General features: G+C 36.7%; 1 protein-coding gene across 1 annotated transcript; it reads left to right on the top strand.

Annotated features, from left to right (window-relative positions):
* The first annotated feature begins 484 nt into the window (after positions 1–484).
* On the top strand, positions 485–26,848 carry PATL1 (protein associated with topoisomerase II homolog 1 (yeast)). The gene is made up of 18 exons (XM_008572491.1): positions 485–590; positions 6,490–6,707; positions 7,015–7,095; positions 7,892–8,086; positions 9,016–9,117; positions 9,594–9,683; positions 9,891–10,108; positions 11,398–11,487; positions 13,060–13,240; positions 14,117–14,240; positions 14,806–14,903; positions 15,498–15,557; positions 17,162–17,310; positions 18,336–18,495; positions 22,166–22,321; positions 24,506–24,597; positions 24,686–24,835; positions 25,158–26,848. Exons 2-18 carry the CDS (start codon positions 6,588–6,590, stop codon positions 25,177–25,179), a joined length of 2,088 nt encoding a protein of 695 aa, XP_008570713.1. The 5' UTR covers positions 485–590; positions 6,490–6,587; the 3' UTR covers positions 25,180–26,848.
* Positions 26,849–27,019: the final 171 nt, after the last annotated feature.

Below are 27,019 nucleotides of genomic sequence, written 5' to 3' on the forward strand. Positions count from 1 at the left end.
GGGAAGGGAATAATAGAAGAAGGGAATAATAAAATAGTTGAGAAGACATGAATGTAATGAGGAAGGTGAGAATTTTGTTGGAAAAGATACATAAAACTCAAGGAAGATAATAAAGTGTTCATTTTTAGTTGTTATCACTATTCTAACCAGTGATGTAAAGGAAGTTGTAGGCCTCATTTCTTGGTTGCATTAGAAAATGCTACTATTAGATTCTTGATAAAATAGAGAAATGGAATGCTTGGGGAAAAAAAAGTTAAATGAACTGAGGAATAGGAAATAGAAACTGAAAGAAAGAAGTTACTGAAATCTTCCAGTGTCAGGGAAATCGAGGAGTAGAAGAAAATGCCATCTTTCCAAAAAATCATAAGGAGGCTGTTATGTTCCTTGAGAATGTAAGATGAACATTTTTAGAACCTTTTTTAAATGAGGATATGAATTTCATGAATAGCTCATTTCTTTTCTCTTTTTTATTTTTTAGTCCTTAGAGGATTGTCCTCTAGATGAAGATGAAGATGCATTTCAGGGCCTGGGAGAGGAAGATGAAGAAATTGATCAATTCAATGATGATACGTTTGGGTCAGGTGCAGTTGGTAAGTGACATCTTCCTCTTATAATATCAACTTGCCCTCTTGCCCTTTCCAAGTGCTCTCTTTTATAAGTGCTTTGTCTTATTAGGAATAACCTCATTCTTTAATTTGGCAAGATAGTCTTCTATTCTTGATCTCAGTCACAATAGTTCACCCTTCTCTGGAAGTATCTTCCCTGCTCTTCTGGGTCTCTTTTTGCCTCACCTATAAAACCAGGTATTGTCTAAGCCTTGTCCCTTCCATCTATGTGATCTGTGGCTCTAAGTTGCCACTACTAAGGAATTTAAATGTTTAAAGAGTTAGACACTTAAAAGAAATTTAAAATAATTCTAGGTGAGGGGAATTTTTATTTCTAAAACATGGACACTAAGGAAAACTAGTGAACTAGTAGACAATTTAGATTCTAATATATGGGATTGTGTGTTCAGAAATTCAATCTATCACTATTATATTGCATAACTGCTGTTGTCTTATAGTATCTTCAATAAAATAAAAAGCTTTTTATACCAAGAGTTTTGGTGATAGAAAGTCTTCATAAGTTAGAAAAGCGTTGTGCACATATGAAATATTTTTATACTTGGATGTAGATAAATACTCTAGGAGTTGGAAAAAGTTTAAAAAGTTAAAAAGCCAAACTAAACTTATAAGCCACAGGGTTATAAATACCGAGATGGAAAATTTAGGAAGCAAGCTGTGTGATAAAGTTTGACAACAAACTTAATTTGGAACAAGTTGAGAGCAAGTGGACTCATAAGTTAAAATTTAAACTTAAGTATACTTTTTTTTAAAGAATAGGTAAGAGTCAATCCAGATATGTTTGCTTCAGCTATTGGTGTTACAAAGCAGCAATAACTGTTTATGTTGTGATGCATAGATATATGATTTCGTTGGAATTGCAGCACTTCTGTTTATGCAACAAATATTCCCAGTTAAACATAAGAAAGAAGAGGAAATTTAGCGGTAGTGAGTAATAACAAGATGTTGAGTATCAAAAACAAACAAGAAGTCTTAAAAGTATTATAATGGGTACTGGTTTTGCAGTGACCTAAACAGCTTAAACTTATTAAAGCTTAGATTGAGTGAGTGAACTGGCAAAAATGAAAAAGTTTACTGTTGAAAATCATTTACAAAATTTAGTAGAGAACTAAAACTTTGCTGTGATTGGGAGCAGCAAGAAGAATGTTGAAAGTAGAAGCTAGACTCATTACGGAAGGGAATCAAAGACTTTTTATATTATAGCCATGGTTTAAGAGGTGAGATTGTCCAGGGGGATGACACGATTCAAGATGCTGTCGTCCTTCTCTATGTAGATCACTGGGGAAGGGACATAGAATAGAATTACAAAAGAAGGAAGCTAATTGAATTGCAAATTCTGTTTGGAAGATAGTTTAGTAATAACCTATAGAATATGATAGAAGCTACAAATATTGTGTATTTGTTTATAGAACTCTTTTTCTATTATATTGTACTGAATGTTAACTTTTTCAATAAATTTCTCAGTATTAAAATGAAGTTGATAGAATTGATTAATACATATTGTATTAAGATGAAGCAGCATAGTAATATGTTCTCATTTTTAACCTGGATAGAAGAGGAATAGTTTCGCCTTCTCATTGACTTCCAGAGTGCTATGAATAGTCTTTTTTTTTTTTTCTGAGTTGATTCCTCAGAAGATGGGAATAATATTGCCTCAGAAAGATGTTAGAGTGTGCCGAACCATATTTTATATGATGGGAAAGAAGAAAAGTATGCATAGGTTGACAAAGAGCTTAGGGGTACACAGCAAATGAATGGATAGGAAAAAATAAAGGCGGTGAGATAGCATGTGGTGAGCCAGCTTTGTACCCTAGGGCAAAAGAGTGATTAAGAAGGACTTCTTGGTCAACAGTTTATAATGGAGAAAAGATTTCCAAAGTTGAGCCCTTTCAATTGAGAGCACAGGTTAATTGAAATGTAAAGTAAAACTCTTAATTTCTCATAGCACCTTGTTATAAATACTATAAAAAGATAATTGCTTTCTAAGTCACCATGTGACTTGTTTGATACACCTCTACGAGTAGATGTACAGCTGGTGTAGAGCCTTTAAACCAGGGGGTGAAATGTCAGAACTTTGACACATGTTTTGACTTGATGATTTTTAATTCATGAATTGGGCAACTTGAATAATACCTGTTAGTATAGTGGATATTTTAGGTCACTGACTACAAATGCTCTGATGTCATCTTTCTCTAAGAAACTAGTCACTGTCTTCTGCATGCAAAAACGTTTGCATGATCTTAGAGCAATAAATGGTGTCTCAGTAATCCACCTCGTTCTCTAAAAATAAAAGTTTACACTTACATAGTGCTTGTTATGTGCAAGGCACCATTGTAAGTGTTTTACATATATTATTAATCCTCACAGCAACCTTGTGAAGTAGGTACTATTATTATCCTCATTTTAACAAAAAGAAAAAAAAAGAAAAAAGAAACAGAGTGACAGAGAGGTTAACTATAAATACAGTTAGTGTAAACTATGAGTTATGTTAAAACAGCCTTTGGAGAATCTTTGGGAATCTCCTTCCTCTACTTGGAAGGGCTCTGCATTCTTTCTACCTCCCTTTTATTGATAGTTGCTATAATCTTTAGGGACTGAGATTGCCTTAAAATTAAATCACCTCTACTTCTTTTTGTTTTGTTTTTAATCAAAAATATTCCCATGATGGGCTTTAAGGGCATTATTTACAAGTATAAGTTTATAGAAATAGCCAGAAATTCAGTAACCCACATTAGGGTATAGATTAGTTGAAGGAATAGATAACTTCTTTCCCTTCATTTCTGTCCCCTTTATCATTTTGACTGATAATGAGTTGAGGTCGTGTTGGCATATCTAAGTAACTATATTTTTAGGTCATTTGAAAAAGATGCTCAATTGGTTACAGCATGGTGCTGATAATGCCAACGTCCAGGGTTCGATCCCTGTAACAGTCAGGGGGGAAAAAAAAAAGATACAGAGTTAAATTCTCTTATAGTAAGGACATGAGATCTCCAATATACACACCACCTTAGATGTTTTTTCACAAGAGGAAGAAAAATCTAAAATGATGATGATATTCCATGGCATAGATTCCTTTGTTTACGTGTTTGAAAGCATAACAGTCAACTCACAACAGATCCATTCTCATGGAACATGGCTATTTAACCAGTGTTTTTAAAATGTTATTAAGGACAGATAGATTATCTATATTTGGTAGGATCTGGTAAAGTTAGCACACATGAATGTAGGAAGTGATGACTGAAGACAGTGCAAATTAGAACTCTGTTACATTAGAATCAATCTGTTAACAAATTAACTTCTTAAATTTAGAAAATAAATGTTTTAAAAAATCCCTGAATTCAGGATTATAGACTCTCACTCTTGGCATTGCTGGCTTAGTAAAATTGCAAAAAAAAAGCCAATGTATCCTTTCTCAGCTTACTCTTCCTTATCAAGGATGACGCAAATATTAATGTCACAGTTGATTTTTAATTACAGTATTCTTTAAGAGTATTTATTTCAGATGACTGGTCATTTAAATTAATACTGTAATTTTCATCAAAAGTAGATTTTACCCTTTTTGAGCACATCAGGGTGTACTATCAGAGACCATCATAATTAAATGGCTACCTTAAGTTCTTTTCTGTAAGATGACATTTCAGAGGAAGAGTGCCACCTGACTGGGCACTCGGGTAAAGGGAAGCTGTTGGGTCGGGAAGAAAATCCCTCATGATTAGAAAGAAGAGCCATGTCCTAGAGGCTTAGTTAGGGATATTTTTATATTTCTTGTCTGAAACCTTTATCCCAGTGATGGCAAAGTGATCTACAATTTAAGGGATGCCTTTGTCACAACTAATACATTCAAATCTACCACAGTGCCCAAAGACTAGACAATGGGTCTTATGATACCAAAATTATAAATTTAGAAGTCCCACTTCCCTCATATTTTTGACCTCTAGTCTTATGTGATACATTGTTATATGATAAAAATAGCAAATGTTAAATGTCTACAGTCTGACCCTGAAAAGGAGTTGGCCTACCTAAATATTCACTTAAGATGTTAAGGTATGTATAATGTTCACTGTAGTATTGTCATATTGAAAAACTGCAAATAATCCAAATGTTTTTCAGTAGGGGATAAGTTAAATTACAGTTTACCCATAGAGTAGAATCTTACATAGGTATTATAAAGAATGAGAAAATATTATCAGTATTTATATCTGTGTATGCATACATGAAAAGAAGTCCAAGATATATTGCCTAAATAATAAGAAACAAGTTAAACTTTATAGTCTACATTTTTAAAAACTTAACATAGCTGTGAAATTATGGGGAGCTATCACTTTCTAAGTTATATATTTTTGTGATGTTTGAACTTTTTTAACGAACGTGTTTTCTGTGTAGGCAGAAGAAAGTAAGTCTGTGTTTCTATGTTAGGTATAAAGGCAATTACCTGTTACCCTTACCTGTTAAATTTTATAGAACATATAAAACATATAATTAAAATAAGAATGAAATACACAACATACAAAAGGATACATTTTGTGTGTGAGGGGTTAGAAAGTAGTACATGTTTAGGTGAGGTAAAAGTAGAATTAAAATGAGGATTATTTAGGGAACGCTTTAGTGAGGAGGGAGAGGTTTTTGCATTTGAATGCTGAAAAGAGCAGAACTGTGAGTAGAGTTTTAATGATGGAAGCAGAATGGAATGATTAGATTGAAGAAAACTGGAATGAGAGATGTGATGAAAGTAAGGTTTAGTTCTAGGGAGACTGATAAAGGGTTCTGAAGATTTTAATCTATGCTGTAATAGGACTCAAAAATAATGCTGTGTCAGCATAATAAATGAGAAACCAGTCTTAGTGTTGGAGCTACAGACTGCATAGTAGTGTGCAGGAGGAGCAAAGGCACAGTTAAAGTAGAAGAGGAATTTACCCTGATCCATTACACCACTATCACCTGTCTCTTGACTTACTGTGGTAGCCACCTGACAGGCTTTCATACTTCCAGTATTGTCCTCCCGCTCCCAACCTGTTTTCAGCACAGCAGCCAAAGTGATTCTTTCAAAAAGTTAAGCCATGTCAAAACTTCCATTAGCCTCCCCATTTCAGTCAGAGTGGCCCAGAAGACCCTGAATGAGCTTCCTCCGACTGACTCTGACCTCATTTTTTTCCTACTCTCCCTTCCTTGCTTATATCAGTCCAAGCACAGTCCTCCTTGCTGTTTCTCAAAACTGTCAATTTCTCACTTAATTTGCCATTCTTTTTCCATATCCTGTATCATTTTTATTTTTTAATATAGTATCTAATTCACTTTTCATTATATTTACTATCTATTATCTGTCTCTCCCCTGCTTGAATGAAAGCTTTGTGAGGGTGGGATCCTTGTCTGTTTCGTATGCTGTTGAATCCCATGTGCTCAGAACAGTGCTTGTCACATAATAGATGCTTACCAAATATTAATTGAATGAAACGAATGATTGAAAAGCTTGTAAAGAAGAAAGCAATTATAATTTGAGAGAAAGTTGCATGCTAGCACTGTAGGTTTTAAAAAAACTCCCTTTAATGTTTTTGCCTGAAATGTCATAGAATCTCAAAATCAACAGGTGGTAGTATACATATCTATCACAAGTTTAAAAATCAGTTTCGTGTTTTAAGTTGTTATTCCAAATGCTTGGATTTTATTCCTGGTATGATGTTATTTGTTCTCAGTATGAAAAGCCCTCTTTATGTGTCCTTTGGTTTAAATCTTACTTTGTGTTAAAATGTAACTTTTCACCTATCCACTGGAGTTGGAATTGTTCATTTGGTTAACAGAAGAATTTCATAAAAACTTATATTGTTCCAGTATGAACTATATTTCTTACATGAACTGTATTGTCTTATAGATGATGACTGGCAGGAAGCACATGAGCGCCTGGCAGAATTGGAAGAGAAGCTGCCAGTGGCAGTTAACGAACAGACAGGCAATGGAGAGAGGGATGAGATGGACTTGTTGGGTGACCATGAGGAGAATCTGGCAGAAAGACTCAGTAAGATGGTGATTGAAAATGAACTAGAAGATCCAGCTATCATGAGGGCAGTGCAGACCAGGCCAGTTTTGCAAGTGAGTAAGTTACTCTGATTTGAAGACTATAGCTGACTAATAATTAAAGTGAAATATTGAGCTTTGCCATTTTATTTCGTCTACCATAATGAGAGAATTATATATGCCATAGAAAATTGATAATACAGTTCCTGATAATGGCAATTCTAGAGATGAAGGTGGGGAGTAATGTATATTCTGGAACAGTATATTTCTTATTCTCAAGCAGTTGAGGGTCCTTTGGACCTATGTTTCCCAATAGCAGATAAGTCACCCCGAGAGCCCACGCTGTTCCGGACTTTGTGTATGTGTTTTCCTTTTTTGTTAGCCCCAACCTGGAAGCCTGAATTCCAGCATCTGGGATGGATCTGAAGTTCTGAGGCGAATCCGAGGACCACTGCTTGCTCAGGTATTAAATACTTTCGTTTTATATAAAGTTTCTAAAATCCACAAATTTTAAGTAGGCTTTTATTGTCATTCTTTCCTTACTGAATATATGGTTATATGTAGGTATATCTCATTTTCCAGTGCTGTGTTGACTACTCCATCTAGCACTTAGACAGCTGTGCCTGGTGATGTACACGCCCTTCCTCAGCCTTGAGGGTAAAGGTTGAAAGGGAGCCTTAGGACTCAAATTTGTCAGTGTATGATTTGAGTTACTTTTTTTTAAATTGAAATATAATTGGTTATTCATATTTGTGGAATACAGAGTTGAATATCAGTACCTGTGTACGATATGTGGTGATCAAATCAGGACAATTAGTATATTCATCATTACACAATGTAATCATTTTTTGTGGCCCTTTACCAATTTCTTGCTAATGAATTACTTAAGAAGTCATTTCTAGGCAAAACTGTAGAGACAGAGACAGATCAGTATTTACCAATGGTTGGGAGTGGTTGACTACAAACTAAATGTTTTTGTAGGATACAAAAGAATACAAAGGAATTTGGGGGAGTGGTGGAACTGTTCCATATCTTGGTTGTGGTGACAGATTCACTACTCTGTGTATTTATCAAAACTCAGAGAACTATGTACCAAAGAGTGAATTTTACTATATGTGAATTAAAAATAAATAAAAATTTAAAATATAATTTCACAAGATATTTTTGGCATCTGTAGAGGTTATTAAAACATTTCAAGTTAGCCAATTTTTCTTTTTCTTTTCTTTCTTTTTTTTTTTTTTTACCACTTCCTTAATTAGGAAATGCCTGCCGTGTCTGTATTAGAATATGCCTTGCCTCAGAGGCCCCCACAGGGACCAGAAGACGATCGAGACCTTTCTGAGCGTGCATTACCAAGGCGGTCAACTTCACCTATCATTGGGAGTCCTCCTGTTAGAGCTGTTCCCATAGGCACCCCACCTAAGCAGGTGGCTGTACCCAGCTTCAACCAACAGGTACCTCTCATTAACTGGCACTCAGCCCAGGATATTGGGAATCTGGGCAAAATTATTTGGGAAATTGGTGATGCTGGGAGGAGGGTGGAAGTTTTGGGTAGGCATTAGATTAGAAAGAAAAATAGCCAATTAGAGGAGAAGTTAGTACAACAAGAGACACATTCCCTAATACCCTTTGCTGCTGCTGTTGCTGCTGCCTTTTAATTCGGGGAGAAAAAGGGTAGTTAACCACATTTAGTGCATATATCCTTTTTAAAGTGTTTTGCTGGCTGCCTAAAACATTGGCAGAGAGATAACTGAAAGCTGGGGGGAGTGGGAACACACAGCGCTGTCCACATCCCTTTTTACCTTTAAGATATCCCTGCTTTCCCTAGAGCCTGTGCAGTCCTGTTCCATAGACTTTCCTCCACCTGAAACCAGCAGCTGAAAAGGAAGGCCAATTTGGAAGGTATGGGGGGAGGGTGGTGTTGGTATGGCCTAGTTAGGCTCAGTATCCTATGAAATGGTGGAGTCACAATGTATCACAAAAGTGCTGAGCATGGCGGCCATATCACAGGGGCTTCAGAATAGGACTTAGTTAATCCTCCAGCTTTCTTATCATGCCTTCTCCCTCACTGCTACCAAAATATATCCTTTTGGAGAGAATTTGCAAGTCAGAATATCTGCTGGTACCTCCCTCAGATAGCATGGAAGGGTGGGGATAACTGGAGAATTAGCTAAATCTTCCTCAGTTAAAACTGACACTTCGCTTGATTTGTGAGAGGAAGTGACCATAGGTTTTATATTTGTACCCATAGCCATAGAAATTTGCTTAGAAGTAGGGCTTTGCATTGAGTTCTGTGTCTCTACCAGTACTTGAGGGGAGGGAGTGTAGGTGAAAGAAAAACTGATTTCATTGAGTGTAGTTGTATATATGTTTGTCCTGATAGATTCTGTGTCCGAAGCCTGTCCATGTCCGGCCCCCAATGCCACCGCGTTATCCTGCTGCCTATGGTGAGAGGATGTCTCCAAACCAGCTCTGCAGTGTGCCGGTATGTCACTTTACAACTTAACAGAAATGTACAGTATTTTTTTTTTTTTTGATCACTACCTGAAAGAGATCACTACCAATGTATAGAATTGCTGATATCTCCTCAATTATACAGATTTTTATAATTTCCATACTGGGATTTCTGGATCTTATTGTCTCCAGGTCAGAGGATATGGCTCATCATATTCACTTGTTTCTTACTCTTTTCTTATTTTTAAAAATCTAAGCTCATTGTAAATGTCTGGTTTCCTGCTATTTCAGTCCCTCATTCTACTGCTTTCTTTTTCATGTTTTATGGTCATTAGGTTTCATAATTTCTAGCATTACTCTTTTGTATATTTCCTCCATGGAAAGCTTGACTCTATAATTTGAGAGTTTTTATATCCAAGTTTATACTGCATTTCTACTGAGTTCCCTTATTATATTGATTTATCTATTTCATAATATGAGTATGATTTTTTTTTTTTTTTTTTTTAGAACTCTTCCCTCCTGGGTCACCCTTTCCCTCCTAGTGTTCCTCCTGTTCTGAGTCCCCTCCAGAGAGCACAGCTTCTTGGAGGAGCACAGGTGAGCCTGTGATTAGTCCTACCCATAAAGAATTCTACTTTCCTAAGGTTCATTAGATGATACCCCCCTTTTTTTTAATCACTACTACTTTCTGTTTTTTTCTTTACTTTTTCAAAGTTATTGATGGAAACAGCATTCACTTTTCTGTGGATGAAAGCAAGGAGGCTTGCCAATTAACTAAATCTAAGATTTTGTCCTACTTTGTAGCTGCAGCCTGGACGGATGTCTCCCAGCCAGTTTGCACGGGTCCCTGGATTTGTTGGTAGTCCTCTTGCTGCTATGAATCCCAAGTTGCTGCAAGGGAGAGTTGGGCAGATGCTTCCCCCAGCACCAGGCTTTCGTGCCTTCTTTAGTGCCCCACCCCCGGCTACACCACCTCCCCAGCAGCACCCTCCCGGCCCAGGACCCCATCTGCAAAACCTAAGGTATACAAAACAATTACCACTGTTCATCCATTGTCAGTCAAGTCCCTTGATCGTTGATGTTTAGTTGTATAATATAGAAGTCTCTTGGTATTTATTTGCTAAGTGTTATATTTTGAGATGTTATTGGATCCTCAGGTTGAAAAATATGGAAAGGTTTGACAGTCTCCAGGGTTTCTTATGAATATTTCCCCCAAGAGTCACATGCTTCCTATGTACATTTGCACATTACAAGTTAATAACCTCTTTTATTTCTTCTAAAGTTTCTTAGGTCTCACCTCATATTCATTTTACAAATACACACACACATACTAACAAGTACACATGGTGCTTATCATTTAACAAAACTTGTCATGTTGGTGCTAAGGAATAGAAATATAAACGCTGTGAAGTCAACTAATATCAGTACTAGCTAAGTTGCTTGCTTCTACCTTCTGGTTTTATAACAAAAGGAGTTAAGTTTCTGCTTAAGTGATATTGTGTTTTTTACATATCATTATATCGATCAGGGTTCTGAAGAGAAATAGAACCAATAGGATATATGTATGTTGGGGGGTGTTATTTTAAGGAACTGCCTGATGTGGTTGTGGAGGCTGGCAGGTCTGAAATCCATAGGGCAGGCCAGCAGGCCAGAAACTCAGGTAAGTGTTGAAGTTGCAGTCTTGAGTTTGAAATATATAGGGTAGGCCTATAGGCTGCAGACCCAGAAAGGACTTCTATGTCCTAGTCTTGTGGCAGAATTCCTTCTTCTCTTGGAAACTTGTTTTTGCTCTTAAGTTTTTCAGTTGATTTGGTGAGGCCCACCCACGTTATACAGGGTAATCTCTTTTTCTTAAAGTCAACTAATTGTAAGTTTTAAGCACATCTACAAAATAACTTCACGTCAACATCTAGACCAGTGTTTGACTAAGTAAGAGGGGGTACCATAGCCTAGCCAAGTTGACATACAAAACTAACCATCATGTATGTATTTTCTATGTCATTTATAATTAAAGCTGAATACATTAAATCTATTAAGAGACTTCTGTTAAACAGTTAGGCGCAAAAAGAGTCATACTGCTTTACTGCTAATTCACTCAGATTTCATTATCATCCTTTTAGGAGCTGAAAATTGGTCTTTGTGGAAGAAGTGTAAAAATGTGGCTATCTTTTGCTTCTAGAAGTTCTCCTAGGAATAGATGTTAATAGTCCCTTGAGTGAACCTGTATGAAAGTATCCTATACCAATAACATTCTTTAAAACTTCAAATCATCAGGATGACAGAATTGAGAACTTCTTTTCCTTTTTCTTAGATCTCAGGCCCCAATGTTTAGACCAGACACAACTCACCTTCATCCACAGCACCGCCGACTCTTGCATCAGAGACAGCAACAGAATAGAAAGTAAGTACTCTTCCTCTTATTTTGTGGCTTCTTAATTCAGCTTTTAATTTTGACAGTGTAACTATCAAGATGCTAATTAGTTTAGTTTTTAATAGGTTTACTTAGTATTGAGCTTATTGTGCTGGTAAAGTCAGACCATAAATGCTGTATTTTATGTTTTTGTTGCACTAGCTTTAAAGGATGAGATTTTATCAACCAACTTCCAAATGATTATAATTCTGTTGATCATAAATCAAAATTAAACTTTAGATCTGATTTTTTTTTAAGCCAGAATTTTATACTCACTTCTTATGGGATTCTTATCATACTTTTAACTACCTTTTGTTTAACCATCTCAGAGGTTATTTTATTTTATTTTATTTATTTATTTATTTTGGTCTCAAAACAAGACTTAATATGTTTAAAAAGGCTAAGATCATAGAAAATATGTTCTCTGACCATAATAACAGAAGGAAATTTAGAAAGAGGTAATTTTAAAATACAGTGGCCAGCCTTAAATTTGGGTCTTATGTGAAGCATTCAAAAGAATAAGACAGTTAAAGCCTTTGTCTTCATGAAGCTGATATTCTATAATCATTCATCTATATAAAATAGGGAAACTAAACATAATTGTCAGTTTTCTTCAACCTTCAATTTATTGTTCTGTGAGTGTGTGTGATTCCTCTTCACTTTCAGAAACATTCCAGAATATTTTTTGCTGGGGGAAAAGACCCATAAGAACTCTTATCAGGACATAAAAAGTACACTCTAAAGGGAAAGATTAATACATTTGACTCCATTAAAATACTAAACTTCTATATAACAAAAGACTTCATACACAAATATGCAATTTCTAGGAGAGGTAACCAAGTTAGTTCATAAGAAAGTAAAGATGTTCAAGCTCACTTGTATCAGAAAAATGCAGATTAAAATTAGAAAACATTTATTATCATCAGACCAGCAAAACTTGAAGTGTCTCAATACTGTCATTGTTGGCAAGGATGAAGTATAGGGCTTCTTGAGAAAGAATTTGGCAGTAGATAATAAGGTTGAAGATGTGGATACACCACATTCTACCAGTTCTACTTTTCAGTATATACCTTGGTATATTATCAAAAATGAATAAATATGAAAAGCATAATATTGAGTAAAGAAGCAAAGAAGGAGAATTATAAGTACGGTACTTCTTATGTAAAACACACGATAATGTGTAAAATTTAAACACAGACATGTACGTAATAAAAGTATAAAAACATTTCAGGGAGGATAAATTCTAAGGGCCAAATAGGGCTTCCTCAGTGAAGGAAGGGAAGCTGGAAACTGGGATCCAGAGGGATGCAAAAGGGCCTTGAACTATAAATGTAACACTATATTACTTTAATATTACTTTTTTACAAAAAGTTAGTTTTATTTCATTGAGTATATATTATATAGCTCTTTACTTTTAAATTCTATTGAGACTCAATTCTTTTTCATTCCTCTTTTAAAAAAAGCAAAGGGGATTTTTTTTTAATTGGCCTGATTTATTCCTATATTGTTTAAAAGGCATAATGTGCCCACTTGGAGTGAATGTGACATGTGTTTGTTTTTCAGTCAGCATCGGAATCTCAATGGTGCAGGTGATAGAGGAAGTCACCGGAGCAGTCATCAAGATCATCTCCGAAAGGACCCATATGCCAACCTCATGTTGCAGCGGGAAAAGGATTGGGTCTCTAAAATCCAGATGATGCAACTTCAAAGCACTGATCCCTACCTGGATGATTTTTATTACCAGGTAAATACTCTGCTTGTTTTAAGGGTAACAGTTTGGCCCCTTACACTGGTGAGGGTATTCATTTAAATATTGGTAGAATTAAATATTGGTAGAATTTTCTTTTGAGGTAGTCTTCAATTAGATAAGAATTGAGTAAGCAAATTCTATCCTCTTTTCAAGCTGAGAGTCTCTTGTGCAATTCACTAAAAGGTTTGCTTATATGCCTTTTAGTTCTTACATGTGGAGGTTCTCGGACCAATGTTTTCAATTCCTTTTGGCATCAATAACCTGGTTCTTTAAATTAAAAGTATTGGCATTCTAACTTTAAAGACTTTTCCATTGATGGTTTGCTCGCTCACCAATACATAGGTGAGCTGACAGTAAGGCAAGTTGCTCAGGATGCACCTGAGATAGGGAGCAGTTGCCCGGGGAGGTAGGCAATCAAGGACCCAGACACAAAGTTCTGTGATTTAGCACAAAGCACTAAGCAACTTTATTCTCTGCAAGCAGGCTTTATGTATATTTTAGCAGGCTCTCAACCCCTCCCATACCTCCCCGTCCCCTAGGCAACCCCAAATGATGTTAGCTGCGGTTTGCAGTAAATCCTTGCTAGTTCTCACTGACACAGTCTTTTGCATTCTTCATATTATCTCAGTCCTGTATAACAACAGTGACTCCATCTTTAGTTCGTGTTCTCCTTAGTTTCCTCCAATGATTAAATTTTTTGAAGGCTGGGAGTTTTTAATAAAGTCAATTTATAGCAATCTAACAAAAATTAGAGATCAGTATATTTCTAGAGTTCAAGTTATGTTACTGCCACTCGTATAAATTACTTACTTAATGGTAAAGGCATTCTGTGCCCTTTTTTGTAACTGAAATCATCTTCTCATGTGGTAGAATTACTTTGAAAAACTGGAGAAATTGTCAGCTGCTGAAGAAATGCAAGGTGATGGTCCTAAAAAGGAGCGCACCAAGCTCATCACCCCTCAGGTGGCAAAACTGGAGCACACCTATAAACCAGGTAAGGTTCTTATCCCCAGCCACATAATAAGGGAAATTTGAGATGCTGCCGATATGATAAAATACAGATAACTATACAAGGGTACTTCAAAAAGTTCGTGGAAAAATAGAATTAAAATATAATATGAATCTTCCTATGAACTTTTTGAAGTATCCATGTATATGTGGATGGAAAGATAGAGATATTTAAAAACAATTTACAAAGTTACCATTTTCCTTAATAAATATGCAAAGATCAACCTTTATTCAAACATGGAATGGTTTGACATGTAACCTTTTAGGTCCTTTTCTACTTGATATTCCATAACTTTTTTAAAGCTATTATAATTTTTAGTACCCTTAAAACAGTTAAGGAGGAATACTTTAAGTTTTTATTTTGATAATTGTTGCAACAAAAAAAAAAGGAGAAAGGGTATATTTTCATAAGGGATTGCTTAAAATTATAGATAGCTTTTATAACAAATTATTAGACTGTGAATAAAGAACAGAGAAAAGTAAAGATCTGCGAATGCTGCCTGCCTGCATTGCTGAGTTTTTATTTTGTTGGAAATTTTTTGTCCTTGCAGTGCAGTTTGAGGGTTCTTTGGGAAAGCTTACTGTCTCTAGTGTGAATAATCCCCGAAAAATGATCGATGCTGTTGTGACATCTCGGAGTGAGGATGATGTAAGTATCAGCAGAACTGTGTGTTAAGAACATCTGGGTGGTCACCACTTCTTTTGGGGTCACTTTGGAATGAGGTCAGGCATGATGGAGTTGTGTATAGTCTAACCTGGAGCTTTCCACCTGGCCTGTCATGGCATTCTGGTTTTCCACTGATGTGCTACAATATTAACACCTTCATTTCTAAGGCAGCCAGGGAGGGCCTAGGAAAGCATGAGTCTTTGGACTGAGTAATTCTGGCTGCAAACAGCATCTGTTTACTCCAGTTTGCTGTTTTAAAAACTTACCATTTTCTAGGGCTAGCCCGTGACTCACTTGGGAGAGCGTGGTGCTGACAACACCAAGTCAAGGGTTAAGTGATGTCTTCATCCTCTACTACGTTCTATAATTACCCTTTCCCTATCTATGAATTTAGTTTAATAGGTTGTGGTGGGTTGATTCAATCGACTCTATGACCTTTGTTCACACTAGTGTCTGTTTTATATTATTAACTTCCCAAGAGTCAAGATTCTCTTTTCAGAGTATTTTCACAGGTGCACACTTGGTAAATTGTAACAGAAGAAAAGAGTTCACATTGAATAGTCTTGTCTTTTTTAGGAGACAAAAGAAAAACAGGTTCGGGACAAGAGAAGAAAAACCCTTGTCATAATTGAGAAAGTAAGTTTTAGAATTTGTTACTAGAGTTAGTTTCAAATAAGGAACTCTCAAATGTATGTGTACACAAGAAGTGGAAGAATGAACAATCAATCAGTGTTCTTTGGTTTTGATTAATGAATATATTCTTGTTAAGTGCCTGTTGTGTGCTTGAACACTCTAGGAAGCAGTGTGGTTTACCTCACCTATGGTGTCATGGAGAGAACACTGTAGTTAAAGTTACAAGTACTGGGTTTTTGTCCAAGCTTGTTCAGTGAGCAGCTGAGTATCTTTGGGCAGGTCATATTTCTAAGCCTGGTAAAATGGGAATAAAAATTACATTGTTCTGCCTGTGGATGAATTAAGTCAATTAAGTTAGTTCATAGATATTTATTGGGTACTACCTAGGTGCTAGGCACCATTCTAGGTGCTGAGGAAAATGAGGTAATATGTAGACAATTGGTTTGTAAAGCATAAATACCACATTGCAAGGCCATAGAGCTTAGTGGTTAAGAGCACGTACTCTAGAACCAGGTTGTAAATTATGCCTTTCCATTTCTTAGTCTGACTTCGGACAAGTTATTTAACCTTTCTGTGCTGTCCTGTTTCTTCATCTGCAAAAATGAGATGTAAAAATGGAGATGGTAATAGTTCAGGTCAAGTGTCTCTTATCTGAAATGTCTGGGAACAGAAGTGTTTCGGATTTTGGATTTTTTTCAGATGTTGGAATATTTGCATATACATAACTGGGTGAGCATCTCTAATCCTAAAATTCAAAATGGTCCAGTGAGGGCTGACCGCGTGGCGCACTCGGGAGAGTGCGGTGCTGGGAGCGCAGTGACACTCCCGCTGCGGGTTCAGATCCTATATAGGAATGGCTGGTGCGCTCAATGGCTGAACGCGGTGCGGGCGATCCCCTTACCGATCACAAAAAAGACAAAAAAAAAAAATGGTTCACTGAGCATTTCCTTTGAGTGGCATCTGTCAGCGCTCCAAAAGTTTTAGATTTTGGAGCATTTCATATTTCAGATTTTTGGAGTAGGGATGTTCAACTATTATGTATGTATAATGTATGTGTATTTTTGTAAATATAAGGTAGTACTGTGGCAGTAATACAGATTGCTTTATAATACAGTGCTATTGCTGGGAAACTTGGAAAGCGTAATTATTTTACTATCTTTACCTGCTAGATTAGAAGTCAGGGAGGAATAAAGAATGATGTTTGAATAGCTTTTTAAGTTATTTCACTATGTTTTTTGTATTTAAAAGAACACCTTTTTTTTTTTTAGTCTCAATCCTAGTATATAGTCATGCACCCCACACAATAGCATTTCAGTCAATAACAGACCACATAAACAACAGTGGTTCCACAAGATTATAGTAGCTATACAATATAGCCTAGGCTGTACCATCATGGTTTGTGTAAGTACACTCTATAATATTCACACAACAGTGAAACTGCCTAATGATGTATTTCTCAGAACATGTCCCCATCATGAAGCAACACATGACTATAATGAGTTTTCACTCTTTTGTCTTTATCTGGTAGTCCTAAAGTATGAACTTGTTTATCTAATATTCTGTGATACTGACATAGCATACTGTGGCCTGCTTTGTGTCTTCCTTAGACCTATAGTTTACTTCTTGATGTGGAGGATTATGAAAGGCGTTATCTCCTAAGTCTAGAAGAAGAGCGACCTGCCCTGATGGATGAAAGAAAGCACAAAATTTGTAGCATGTATGAAAACTTAAGGGGGAAATTGCCTGGACAAGAGAGGTAAACATTATGCACTTTGAGGAAAACATGAGACTAGCTGGGCTTCTTCCTCTGACACACAGAGCTTTACACATTTCTGACTTTTGGGTGTCTTTCCCTTACCATCTCTATAAGCTCAGAATCTCTCATTTTGAAAACTTCATTCAAATGCCACTGTATATAAAATATTTCCTAATCCTTCCCAGCCAGGAAGGAAAATCTCTTTATCCTGAATTCATTTATTAGCCAAATATGTACTCAGTATCTACTAGGGACTGTGCTAGGTTCTGGAGACTTAGTGGGAAACATTATTGGATTTTTGGTTTTGAACTTAAGATTGTACCTGGTTTATGATTATTAGCATGTTCAGCCTTGTAATCTTTCTACATTTGCTTTCCTAGTAAAGTGGGAAGTATAAACATTTATGCTTCTTTGGGATTTTCATAGAATATGTGTATGCTGTGGAAACCAGTTAGTCTTCCAAGAGAGACTAAGCTCTTTAACAAGTCTGTTTCTCTCTCTATCATCTCTCTTCTGTCCATTATCTGGAACAGAATCATGCTAATGGTAAATGTTCTATAAATCCCAAATATTTATTTGATGAATGCAAGAAAACTATGTTTCCTAATAAACTACCTTTTCCTTTGCTCATTTGTATTAGTCTGTTTTCTGTCACTTAGAGTACTTGAAACTGGGTAATTTATAAAGAAATGAAATTTATTTCTTACAGTCTTCAGGTATTACTCTGTTAACCATGTGATATTTGTGTAGTCAAGTTAATAAAGGAAATTAATGCATAGAGTTGGACCAAGTATTTTTTAACACATAATTTGTGAAATGATAATTTTCTATATTTATGAAACCTAAATATTTACTTTCTATTATTTCGTTGTGAGTTAAAGAATTAATTCTCACTATTTTATAGCACAGATGTTTGTAAAGTGAAAATAAATACAGTGTATTCATCCGGTAACATCTAAGAAAAAAATGAGGGTTTCATATATTGCTCTGGGTGACTTAAGTTGGCATTTTTTTTCCCCTTGCAGGCCAAGTGATGACCACTTTGTACAGATCATGTGTATCCGAAAAGGGAAGAGATTGGTTGCCCGTATTCTTCCTTTCCTCTCCACAGAGCAAGCAGCTGACATTCTCATGACAACAGCCAGGAACCTCCCTTTCCTTATCAAGAAGGATGCACAAGATGAGGTGATTCACCATGTGGGGCATCATTCCTTTGAGTGATTTCTAGAATCCAAACTTACTTTCTTCCTCTTCTCCCTTTTATGTCGTTTTGTCTAACCTCTGCTACTATGATTTGATTATTTAAAGCAAAACGTTAAGTACTCCAGGCCTATGTTTTTAATCCCATATTTGGTTGAACAGACCATGTTTCTAAACATAAGGAAAGCAGCAGTTCTATCTTACTTAACATTGTGAATATGTGGTCTGGATCAGAATCACCTGTGAAGCAGATAATTCAACCCTACCACAAACTGTTGGATCAGAATTTGCAGGAGGATCTGGGCTTCTGTTTCTTTAACAAGGTCCTAGCTGAATCTGATTCTCAGCAAAGTTTGAAAACTTCTGGTCTTGCTAACTTTGCTGGATATAAAATATCACTCATTGGACTCTTATCAGTAACAACATTAGCGTGTAGACTTAATTGAATGGTGTACCACAGGAATCAGCAGTGCTTTTGAATAATTTTTATCATTATCTAAACTGGGCTGGAGTTTGAAACACAGTTTTTGTGTTTACAAGTTAATTCTTAGTTAGAGTTTCTCTCTGCTTATCCCTTTCATAGCACTTGAAAAATTAGCAAAATTTAGAACAATCTCAGGAAATTCAAAACAAGAAATAGATAAGGTTAGGACAAAGGACTAGTATTAATAAGTATGAGATTCAGAATAATAAAATGTGTGGGAGTTAACCTGTTATAGTAGACTACAAGTTGAGTAACAACCATCCAGGTAATTAGTCCCCTGAAAACAAACAGTGCCATGGATACCTAAGTGGTATACCATGAAAAAGTTGGAAATTATTCCTTCTGTAGACCCTTGAAACTTTAGTATCTGCAGAAGAAATGAATGAGAAGTTTAGGTCTCGTCATTGGAAAAAGTGAAGTGGGATGAGACAAGTACAGTTTTAAAAGATTCCAAAAACAAAAAATGGTTTAGAGGAAAGTTTAAGGATTTGAGGTTTATCCTAGAAAAAAAAAGGCTAGACTAGAAAGTAACAGCTACCGTAGAGCCTATAAATTGTAGGCAATGAGGCAGTTGGTTATTCATGATAATCTCACAGGAATACATCAGTGGAAACAAGTTTGGGAGAGTTTTTTTCATTCAGCAAATATTTATTGAATACTTCTATGTATCAGGCACTATTTTACTTCTTAGAAATACAGCACCTAGTTCTAGGTGCTAGGAGCTACAAATACAAAAATGCCTGCCTTTGTGGAGCTTACCTAATGAGGAAAACTGGTGAGGCTGAATTTTTACCTGGATGTTAAAAGAGTAATGGACCATGTCTCTAAATACTGTTTTCTTGAAGTAATAGCTGATTTCAGGTCTGAGGTATAAAATATACAAGATAATTCTGGAATACCTTGTGCCAGAAAACAAAGCAGCTAATAGATCACTAGGGTCTTTTCTAAAGGATAACAACTTGAAGGGGCTCCTGTTGCATCAGAAAGAAACATTAAAGCAGTGGATTGGAATTTATCAAGTCTATTTAATCTAATGAGTTTATAATGATACCAAAAATATATGAGTATTGCTCACCTTTGGAGATTACTAGGCTATCAACTCATTGTTCTGAAAATTGGCAAATAAAAGAAAAGAACCAAGCATTTATATGTCCTGCCATTCCATAACAACTAATTGTCATGGTAACCAGCAAGTTGATAACACGAAGTTCTTTAAGGAAGAATTTTAGCCAATAAATGCAAAAGAAATGATAAAATTAGAAAATAACTATTTTGCAAGTCTTGATGGAGAAGCAGTCAAGTTAATCTGGACAGCAGTCATTACTGGCTGCTAAAAACATTAGGTGAAAAGTGGACAGGGAACTTTACAGTGGTTGGAACAGGGTGACAACACCTGAACCCACTGATGCACTGTTAACACCATTAAGAGTGGGACAGCTGGGGCCGGCCCCGTGGTGCACTCGGGAAAGTGCGGCGCTTGGGAGCGCAGGGGCGCTCACGCTGCGGGTTCGGATCCTATATGGGGATGGCCGGTGCGCTGACTGGCTGAGCACGGTGAGGGCGACACCAGACCAAGGGTTGCAATCCCCTTACCGGTCACAAAAAAAAAAGAAAAAAACAAAGAGTGGGACAGCTGAACACTATGTGCTTCTTGATGTAATGCAATAGAAAGCACACAGCTCTATCAGTAGAGTTTCCTTGCAGGCCCCTCCTGCCCCCCCCCTCCTCATTGAACCTGGATCTAATCAAACCTGTAATTCTAACTATCAGTTTGTAGGGAAAACAGAGGATAGCAGAACCTGCTAAGTGACACCACAGAGATGCCATTAGCCAGATACAAACTATGAGACAAATGACCCAGTTTCTTCAACAAATAAATGGTGTGAGAAAAGGAGGTAGGCAGTGACAAAGGACCTGTGACAGATTTTTAAAACCTCAGACAAATGCAACGTATGGATCTTGTTTGAATCATGATTAGAACAAATAAGCTGCTAAAAGTTATTTTTGAGACAATTGGAGAAATTTGAATTTGGAGTAGATGTTTACATGATCTTAAATTGTTAATTTTGTTAGATGTGATATTGTGAGACTTTCTTTGTTAGAGATAAAAACTGAATTTTTTTCGATGAAATGATATGATATAGGAGGAACATGGATTTAATGATACTGGCGAAATGTTAGCAGTTTGGTTGTTGTTGAAATTGGGTGGTGGATATATGAACTTCATTATACTGTTCTTTGTACTTTTGTTTTATGTTCTTTTAAATCTCCATAATAAAAGCTTTGTTTAGAGTACTTGACCACAAAAAGTGGTCTACTTTCCATCCTTGGATGCCATTCAAAGTAAAACCAACCGTCATTTTTTATACCATGGGCATGTGTTATATATAGTCTAGTCACATTAGTAGTCTGTATTTTTAACTTTGCAGTTTGGGCCACATGGCAAAAATGGAATGAATGACTAGAAGGCTAGAATTCAACAGTGCTGGGGTCTGGTTCTAGCTACTATCCATGTAACTGAATGTTGAGGTTCTGATCACTTAGCTTCTTTAATAATCTACAAAAATCAGTCAGTCATTTCTTTATTTCCTCACTGAGCTTTTATAAGGCTAAAACAAGTTGTAATTAAGTCTGAAAATACTTCTCAGTAGTTCTGTATAACTCTGAACTTAACCTGTATTCTCATGATGTATTGAAATTGCCAGTTTACCATATCTTAACCACTATACTTTAGATCCCTAAGGGTCTATGTCCTGTTTACCATTTGTTTTTAGTCCACTGTGCTTGACACTTCGTAGACATTTAAATATGTGTGGAATGAGTTAAAAATTGATGTTTTAGCATGAGTCTTGGTATGTACAAGCGTACTTCAAAAAGTTTGTGGAAGAATTTGTATTATCTTTCATTTCACTTTTCCACGAACTTTCTGAAATACCCTCGTATTTGAGAAGTGGTTTTACACCCTTGGTTCACACAAGTATTGGTGTTTCCAATGCAAATTGAGATGACAAAGTTCTCAGTAGGTACCTTAGAATCCATCACCCCTTTTTTCTTAAATCTTGCCTTAAGTGGTTGAGTATACATGTGAACATCCTTCCATCCATGCCTACTGATGGAGGGTAACTAAAGTAACAACTGCCAGGAGGTAATGCTTTTATTTACTCTTTGTAGGTGCTGCCATGCTTATTGAGTCCCTTCTCTCTTCTCCTCTATCATCTTCCATCAGTGACTGTCACCAGCCTTCTGCAACAGCTAATGAACCTACCTCAAAGTGCAGCTGCACCAGCACCCTTCAATCCTCACCTCACTGCTGTGCTCCAGAACAAGGTGGTCTTGCCCTTTTACATCCCTGAACTTTCTGAGGCATCTAAATTTGAGTTATGGATAAAAATAATGGCTGCTATGGCTGCGGCTACTTGTAAAAAAGGCTTCTTTCAGTTGGGGATTACATTAAGCTCCTAGTAACAGAGGCTAGAAATAACAGTGGTTCCAACAAAATAGGATTTTATATATCTCATGTGAAATAAATCTGATATAGTAGATCCACTCAGTGGCATCAGGGACCCAGGCTCCTTCCATTTTTCTTTGCTGCCATTCATAGCAGTGGCTTTCACGTTCATGATCCCTTATGGTCCAAGATGGTTGTGGGTTCAAGACACAGTTTTACATCGGGAAGAAGAATGAGTGTGGAGGGCAAAAAGGTATGGATTAGCTGTCTCTCCTCCTTACTGGGACCTTTTCAGGAGTTCTAACCAACAACTTCTCAATATTAATTGCCAAGACTTAGTCACATAGCCACGTCTAACTGCAGGGGAGGCTGAAAAATATCTTTTAGTTCACACGATTGTCACAACAAATAAAGCCAGAGTTCTGATAATGAGGAGGAAGGCATATTAGGTAGGCAGTTAGTGTTCTCTGTCATAAGACTAAAGAGTAGAATCTCCCATTTCATATTTTATTTACATCACATTAAAGATCCAGAGATTCCTAGGAGAAGCTTAATAAGGGGGAAAGAATGTGAGTTTTTAGGCCACATTTCAGTTCTTGCCTGCCACTTTTAGCTTTGTGACCCTGGACAGATTATTTCACTTTGCTGAGCCATAGTTTCCTGATCTGTAATGTGGAGGTGATGTAGACTTTTTCAGGGTTGTCCTGTACTTAGATGAGATGACAGCTGTGAATAGGTCAGTACAATGCCTGGTATATAGTAGGTACTTATTAAGGTTTATTCTGTACCATAGAGATGAAAAAGTAGTCCCAAGGCTTCTTTCTCCCTTGCACCTGAAAACCTGCCAAACATGACTCTGAAGGGCAGTACATCAGAGACAGAAGAGGTGGCAGTGCCTCAGGGGACATAAGATGGGGTTCTGGAGTGATCAGTGATGTCCCTCCTGTTATTTGGTCTCTTAGTTTTGATTTTGGTGAAGGCAATAGAAAATCATGAGGTAAGACAAGATTATATAGCACAGTGCTTTTTTTCTGATGGTAACATGAAGGGAAATTTTGTGAAAGACAAGGTTATCTTCTATGAGGTGAACTCAGATGGGATAGAATTCCAAAATATTGTCAGCTTCCCTTTATGATTCATTGTAGTTTCCTACATTTAACCTAGTGCTTCTTTTCCCTATTTCTGTTTTCATCCTATGCCACTTTAGACTATATATTTCCTGCTTTTAGTGCCCCCTGAATAGAACAAAATTTTGTGTATCTTAGGCTCTAAAGCATGTTGCTGAATTTTAATAATCCTAGATATGGTTGAATATATCTGTTTATCCTTTCTCTTTTTATTTTTTAGACTCCTATTAACATCCTCCCTAAGTATTTATATTTTCAGATAGGAGTGCCCTTTTTTTAAGAAAATTTTCTCTTTATATTCTGATTATTTCAGTTTCCCTTTTGTGTAGATGTTCTTAACACCTTTTTTTTTTCTTCTTTTTCTTTTTTTTCTTTTTTTTTTTTTTTGGTGGCTGGCTAGTACAGGACTCCAAACCTTTTTACCTTGGTGCATAAAACCATGCTGTAACCAACTGAGCCAACCAGCCAGCCGCCTCTTTTTTCTTAATTCAAAATATTTTACCCCATTTACTGTTTTTTCTTTTTTCCATGAACTTTAATTTTCTGTATCAAAGTTTGTCTTCATTTGACTTTTGTTTTCAATTTCATTTCATTTTCCATTTCAGTTCTTGTAAGTAGGAGAAAAGCCAAATCCCACATTTTCCACAGAAGGGAAAAATCATCTTTTTCACCTCAGGGTGGGGAGCAAAGAGCACTGTGGGACACCATGGCTTTCCATTTCCATTGACTGTATTGGTCATTGCTGTGCCGGAGTACATGCTAGAGAAAGACACAGCTTCTCAGCTCATGTTTCTGTGATCTGTGTCTGTTTTCACAGAACACAGCAGTGAAGTCATTTTGATTTAGTGCTGTACCTCATCTAATGCCAGAGTCCCCTAACAGTGATGGAGGAGGAGATTTAGCTGCAGTGTTGAGTTTTATTATCTTCCTTTGTAGTTCGGCTTGTCACTTCTCCTCCTCCTCCTGAGCCGTGGGGAAGACCTGCAGAGCTCAGACCCTGCTACAGAATCAACGCAAAATAACCAGTGGTCAGTGTTTCTTCTCTTATTTTAAGTTCTTTTAGATAACCTTTTTATTTTATTTTCTCATATTGTTATTACGGTTTTTCCCTATCAGGATGGAGGTGATGTTTATGGCAACCCGAGAACTTCTCCGGATTCCCCAAGCTGCCCTGGCCAAGCCAATCTCTATACCCACAAACCTAGTGTCCCTCTTTTCTCGTTATGTTGACCGGCAGAAACTGAACTTGCTGGAGACAAAACTGCAGTAAGTTTGAAAAAGGAGGGCTTCATGTTTCACTAAAGTGGGTACTTTAGAAGTCATGATTGGGTGCATGGAGGGATACAGCTGAATTTGGTGGAAGAGATTAAAGACTTTTATTAGATGATTCATGTATCTACTAGATACAAAACCTTGTACTGGGTGCAACAGTACCCTCCTAGAAGTTGACTAAATGCTAAGAGTGAAAAAATACTGTGGATGTTTTGTTATGAGAATTCTTATAAGGATGTAACTTTAATGCAAAAGACTGCCTTCTGTTTTAACTCATTTATACAAATGTTTCCTTTCTCTTTCTTTATACCCTTAGGCTAGTTCAGGGGATACGATAAAAGATCTCCAAGTGTGTCCTGTATCTCCTTTTGGCTGCCACCTGCACTGCTGCCATCACCAATGGAGTGTTTTTAATGAGGGAGGGAAGGTAGCTTATTCCCCAAAGCAAAGTTTTGTGGGATCAATTCCTACTTACAGGGGTTGTCTCTAAATGCCAGGTATTTCCCCACTGCTCTATGAAATTTGGCTGGGTGATACTTCCGCTGGTTTCTTCTTTACCTTCTGTGTTACAATTCTGCATGTCCTACTTTTACTCAATTCTTCTCAATTTTGCATTTTCTTTGCCCTAGAGTCACAAATATAACCTCTCCCTTTATCCCATCACCACTACTCCAGTTCAGAGTAGATAGTAGCCTGCCAAAGGATTTCTTCCCTAATCCTCCTGAAGTCTTTTTTCATTGCCCCATATTAATATGACTGTAGGAGAGCCAATTAGTAGAAATCAAGACACAGACAGATACACACACACACCCCTATACATATCTTTGTGTGATCTCCAGAGTGTTCTTAAAGAATGAGTTTTAGATTGAAAAATATTTAGTTGACACATACCTCTAAAGACAAACCAGCTGATCTATTTTTGGTCTGTTTCTATTCTATCTTGTATTTAATTTGGTGGATTCTACTTGTTTTAATATAAATACAGGGTATGTAGTACGTTTAATAAAATCAGAACTCTTTATTGGCTAATTCCAAGCTCTAGACTGAGAAGTCATTTTTCTCCTCCCCACCTGTATTTCCTTTGTGTCTGTCCACTTTCATGGAAACAGCACATGGTTAAGCCTTTTTCCTGCTACAATTACAGTGTACTTGAGACTGTCCGCTCAAGTGCATTTAATATCAACCAGAATGATCCTCACTTGCAGCCTGTTTCCACAGTGTAACTTTTTGCACAAGCACCCTTGTCTTCCTGAGACTACTTCAGTAAGCCGTGCTTTTACTTTTCTCTTCCCATTTTTATTTGGTGACATGGGTAGAAACCTCCAGGTGCAACCATGGAATCTAAGTTTGGCCCGCTCTGCTCTTTAGCCTCCTTCACAAAATGGGCAGACCTGCTTCCTTGCTACTCCATCTCACCCAAGTCTCATTCCTAGGCAGCCAAGGGCCTGGGTTTGAATCCTAGCAGGGACAGCCAGCCATGATCTTTTTTACTTACCCCTCTCCCATTTAGCAGTCAACCAGGATAAGGGGTTTTGATCCCTACTGATTACAGCCCTGAAGAAAATTAAATCCGAATTAATTTTACATGGCCATCTTGATCTACTTTCTGCCGTTCTCACCTTTTCGAATGTAGTGGAGAGGGGGGAAGACAGGTTATGATATTTAAAGAGGATAAACATTTTGCACATACATGTATTGTACAACAGTAAAATCCTCTGTTATAACTGGCTGTCCTTGTTCTCTGTCTCCATTTCTTCTCATTCTGTAGCCCGAGGTCCCACAAGCTGTTTCCCCGGTGACATTACCTAGCTCCCTCTACCATTATCTACTGACGATTTCCACTTTCCTACCTTCCCTTCACAACTGATCAAGTGAATACTTGGTTATTATTTCTTCCTTACTGTGCTCTATCTTTTTTGTTTGGTTCTAATTAATGAAAATAAAAGTTTCTAAATTTACATTTTTATAGGGTATTGTAAATAAAAATAAATTGTATACTTGAAGAAATTGTGTGTCTGCATTTCTACTTCCTACTTCTGAACATTATTTTTAATGTGTTTCTAGCATATTTAGATAGACTGGCAAACTTCTTGATGTTGGGGATTGGTAAGGAAATTATTACCTAATGCTTTTACCTTTTTTTTTTTTTTTTCCTTTTTGTCTTTTTTCATGACCGGC

This window comes from Galeopterus variegatus, unplaced genomic scaffold, assembly GCF_000696425.1.
Source record: "Galeopterus variegatus unplaced genomic scaffold, G_variegatus-3.0.2 Scaffold793, whole genome shotgun sequence".
NCBI classification, from domain to species: domain Eukaryota; kingdom Metazoa; phylum Chordata; class Mammalia; order Dermoptera; family Cynocephalidae; genus Galeopterus; species Galeopterus variegatus.

Excerpts from the sequence above, each read along its gene's own strand:
- PATL1 (XM_008572491.1), top strand. The coding sequence starts at position 6,588 with ATGGACTTGTTGGGTGACCATGAGGAGAATCTGGCAGAAAGACTCAGT. Across the intron at positions 17,311-18,335 it reads AAATTGCCTGGACAAGAGAG|GCCAAGTGATGACCACTTTG; the intron begins GTAAACATTATG and ends TTCCCCTTGCAG. Across the intron at positions 22,322-24,505 it reads CTGCTGTGCTCCAGAACAAG|TTCGGCTTGTCACTTCTCCT; the intron begins GTGGTCTTGCCC and ends CTTCCTTTGTAG.